This window comes from Dromiciops gliroides, chromosome 1, assembly GCF_019393635.1.
Source record: "Dromiciops gliroides isolate mDroGli1 chromosome 1, mDroGli1.pri, whole genome shotgun sequence".
Lineage (NCBI taxonomy): Eukaryota > Metazoa > Chordata > Mammalia > Microbiotheria > Microbiotheriidae > Dromiciops > Dromiciops gliroides.
In genome coordinates this window covers 745,558,381-745,562,801 of record NC_057861.1, presented here as the reverse complement: position 1 = coordinate 745,562,801, position 4,421 = coordinate 745,558,381, and the positions used below count along the sequence as shown (strand labels likewise).

The 4,421-nt window shown below is 43.6% G+C and overlaps 1 protein-coding gene across 1 annotated transcript; it reads left to right on the top strand.

Moving 5' to 3' along the window:
• The first annotated feature begins 318 nt into the window (after positions 1 to 318).
• Positions 319 to 3,847, top strand: LOC122736400 (NF-kappa-B-repressing factor-like). The gene is given in 3 exon segments (XM_043978598.1): positions 319 to 937; positions 939 to 1,887; positions 1,889 to 3,847. Coding segments are annotated over 3 exon segments (2,058 nt in total). The 5' UTR covers positions 319 to 716; the 3' UTR covers positions 2,777 to 3,847.
• The last annotated feature ends 574 nt before the right edge of the window (positions 3,848 to 4,421 follow it).

Genomic DNA, 4,421 nt, shown 5'->3' with positions numbered 1-4,421 from the left:
GTCCGCTCGCCGGCTGTGGCGTGGCGTGGCGTGGCGTGGCAGCTGCAGCGGGGCCGGGGCCATGCCCCCCGGGCGCGGCCGCTCCCCCCTCGCCCTTGTGTGCCCAGGCGGCAGCGGTGGCGCTGGGGCGCAGGCCCGGGCCGGCATGGAAGCGGGCCCGGGGTGACTTCACAGTTTGGGGGGAAGGAGGTGGGTCTGCGCAAGGCTCCGCCCCCGGCGGGCAGCCCGCCCCGCGCCACGTCTGACCATCTGACCAGCCGTGGGGGCGGCCCTGTGCAGCTCCTCCCTGGGGCGGAGAAGAGAGGCGATGATGGCGGGCGAGCGGCCTGTTACTGGGGGATGACTTCCTGTCTCCGCCAACGCCTCCGCCGCTGCGCCGCCGCTTACCGCTGCAGCCGCCGCCAATACCCTCCCCGCCGCCGCCGCTGCCTCCGTCTCCCTCCCCGCCGCTGCCAGAGCTCGAACCCGAGCCCGAGCCCGAGCCCGACCCGGAGCCCGAGCCCGAGCCCGAGCCCGACCCGGAGCAGAAGCTCGAGGAGTCTTTGGCTCAATGGCGCTACAGCCACGAGAGCGATCGGCAGTGGGGGCTGCGGCGCCAGTTCATCTCCCGGCACCTGCACAGCTACACCGGCCCCGGGGCGATTGAAAAGCTGCTGTCCCTTTCCACCGCCTGGACGAACCACATCTTCCTGGGCTGTAAGTATGGCCCACAGTTGATGGAGAAAATCCTCCAGATGGCGGAAGGCATCCAAATCGGGGAGATGCCTTCCTTCAAATTGGTGGTGCCCCAGCCCCCTAAAGTGCAGAAGCGGCCCCTCTCTCCACATGCTGTCCCGAGCCCTCCCAAAAAGAAAGCAGCCCCTAGATTCCTGGTGAGACCTCGGTTTGAGCCTGTCCATTTTGTTGCTAGTAGTAAGGAAGAGGAGAGAAAGAAAGATCCCACAGACTCGGGAAACGAGTGGGGAGATCCACAGTTGACTCTATCAAATGGCCAGTAAGACAGTCTCAAAAAGTTATGTACGGGACAGATTCCGTGCCCGATTTGGAAAGACTCTGTTTTCTCAAACTAGGTTCTCTTTTGTAGAGAGGAAACCTACAACAAGCAGAACATTCTCAAACTATGGGGACCCTGGCACAAATAGCTCATGTTCTCAGTCAGTTGCTGAATCTTCCTCTGCAGCAACATTTCCACACTTAATTCTAGCTACAAAGCAAAGTTTTATTGAAAGACTTTCTGGTGCTGTCCAGAGAAACCTTCCTAGGAAAGAGATGTCTCATAGATCTGAGAAAAGTAGCTATACCTTTATATTATCCCGTTGCTTCCAGGCCTGTAAGACCAATCCTGAGTATATATATGCTTCTTTAAAAGAAATCGCTCCTTCTGATATCCCCAGAAGTAAGAAATTCCTGACTGACGGCTATGCCTGTGAAGTTAGGTGCCAAAGTGTCTATTTGACTACAGGTTATGCTGGTAGCAAGAATGGATCTAGGGATCGAGCTACAGAGCAGGCCGTAAAACTTTTACAAAAACCTGTTGAAGTTAGAGTTGTTAAGAGGAAATTCAAACACACTTATCATGATGACTTAGTGGTATTTCCAGCTGGCTTATCTTCATATGATTTTCCTCCAGCCCTGAGGGTCCCAGAAGACTTTCTCTCCATCAGAAATGAATTTGGGCAGTTAAACTCCAATTCTGCTTTTTCCCTTTCCAAACGCTGGAATAATTTTGTCCTCATAGAAAATGCAAGTGATTCTATTGGTGTCCTTAATAAGTCTGCTTCCTTCAACAGAATGTCAATTGAATACAAATATGATATCATGCCAAATAATTCATGGCGCTGTCAAGTGTTTTTGGAAGGCCAATGCTTAGCTGAAGGTTATGGAAGCAAAAAAAACAAGTAAATATGCAGCTGCTGATGAGGCACTGAATATTCTGCAAAAAATGAAATCCAACATTGCAGCCACACAAGTTCAACCAGTAAGCTATTCTACTAAGGAATGTGGAAAGAGGAAAGATTTAAGGGACCGCGTAGTTTATGGGAATTCCTCAAATCCAGTATGCACACTAAATGATACTACCCAGTTCAACAAAATGACTGTTGAATATGTTTTTGAAAAGCTAACAGTCCTTCAATGGAAGTGTAAAGTAATGCTGGAGAAAGAATTAATTACAGAAGCAGTTGGGATAAAGAGGGGTGTCAAGCATGAGACTGTAGAAGAAGTTGTCAAAATCCTTAAAAAGACTAGGCCAACTGCCTTTAACAATCTGAAGAGAGGTACCATTGAAGATATGATCACAAGAAGTGACATTCGGGGGCGTTCAGGAGATGATGGTTATCAACAGGAGATCAAAGAGGACAATATTGGAAATCAGCTGTTGAGAAAAATGGGCTGGATGGGTGGAGGTTTAGGGAAATGTGGTGAGGGCATCTGTGAGCCCATCTCAGTCAAGGAGCAGCATAAACGAGAAGGTCTTGGGCTTGATGTGGAGAAACCAAATAAACTTTACAAGAGATACATTGACCAGATCATCAAAACCTATGCCCACTCAGAGAGCCACATGGACTTGGTTTTCTCAACAGAATTTACCAGTGAAGAACGAAAGCAGATACATCAGATTGCTCAGAAATATGGCCTTAAGAGTAAATCTCATGGAATGGGGCATGATAGATATTTGGTGGTTGGTAGAAAAAAGCGTAAAGAAGACTTACTAGATAAAAAAAAACATGAAGGCCAAGTTGGACATTATGACTTGCTTTTGCCTCAAGGAAATTGAGGCCAGAAATGTTTGCTGTGTGAATGCTTAATTTGATTTTTAAAAAAATATATTAATTAAAGAAAGAAATGCTGCATTTTCTGGTTGCAGGAGATATTCATTTTGAAATGTTTTCCTTTGTTCATTTCATGAAATGCTTTCTTAGGAGAAATTGGAACCTAAAGAGCTTCATTTAATTGTACTAGCATAATCCTGAAGACAAAATAGTGCTGTTATTGTGTCTTGATATTACTAGTTCTTTCAGATGTTAATAATTTGTAATAAAAACACATGTCCAAAAGGAAAGAATTGCTGCCATGTAAAATATGGTTCCCATCTTGCCATTGGAAAGAAATTTGCATTTTTTCCAAAAGCAAAAGAATTTGGCAAAAATATAGAAAGCTGGTATTAACTGCAATAAAAGTAATTTTTATTTCTGGAATTTCCCAAAATGCCATATCATTTTGTATTTTATCTCTTTTAATTTGTGTGAAACTAGTTATTCTAGAATGTTAGAGTAAATTGTCTATAATGTGTGTATAAAAAGTCATTACAAGATAAACAATATAATACTTTCTTAAAGTCATTTTAGTGTTTGAGATTATAATTGCTACCATATGCTATTCCAGGATGATGGAGTGAGTTATTGTATGCTAAGTCCATTTGGGTTCCAAATAAGTTAAGGTCTTTGGGCACTGACAACATTGCTTGATTAGACAGATTGATGGAGACATTGGAAGAACTTTTTAAATTCTTAAAATCAAGTTGATAAAAGAAAGCTTCAATTAATTGTATTTGTCACCTTAGAGAATGTCATAGCATTTTTCCATTGTAACTTTCAGAGTGTATGGATGTATGGGACATCCAAGGCAACCACAATTGTGTCACAGCTTTGTGTAGTACTGAAGACACTTATACTTGGTGCTTTGCTTCAAAGGACAGTTGACTCATCCCTCAAAAAGCTTACTAAATGTTAAAGAAAAATTTTGTACCATATTAACAGCTTTTATTTTTCATGTATTTCTGAAGTAATATGTTTTCTGGAATGTAAAACCAATATTAATGAAACAAGTGCTCTTTTAAATAAAAGGGGGCAACGTTAAAAAAGTGGTTTGTAGTTCTTTACTGGGCAGCAGAACGGTAATTCATGTTTTCTCCCTGAAGTAGTGAAATTGTTAATCGCACACAAATATTTTAATACTTATCAAACACATCATATATGTTAACTTTAAACTCCTGTAATATCTTGAATAGAGTAGACTACTACAACTTGATCAGTGTTATTAATACAAATATAGTGTCTAGGACAAAAGAAATGATTATTCCATTGTCCACATCCTTAGTGTTACTTTTAATTCCATATGGTACAATTTTTTTTTAAGTGAGGCAATTGGGGTTAAGTGACTTGCCCAGGGTCACACAGCTAGTAAGTGTTAAGTGTCTGAGGCCGGATTTGAACCCAGGTCCTCCTGACTCCAGGGCCGGTGCTCTATCTACTGCGCCATCGAGCTGCCCCTAGTACAATTGTTAAGACTGACAAACTAGGGGCTCCCTAGGGCAGTTTTGAAATCAGCTCTAAGTTTCAGTTGAAGGAACTAAAATTCCTTATTTGGCAGGGGGACTTAGGTTAGTCACCTCCAAAAGGCTACTAAAAAGGTATCTGGAA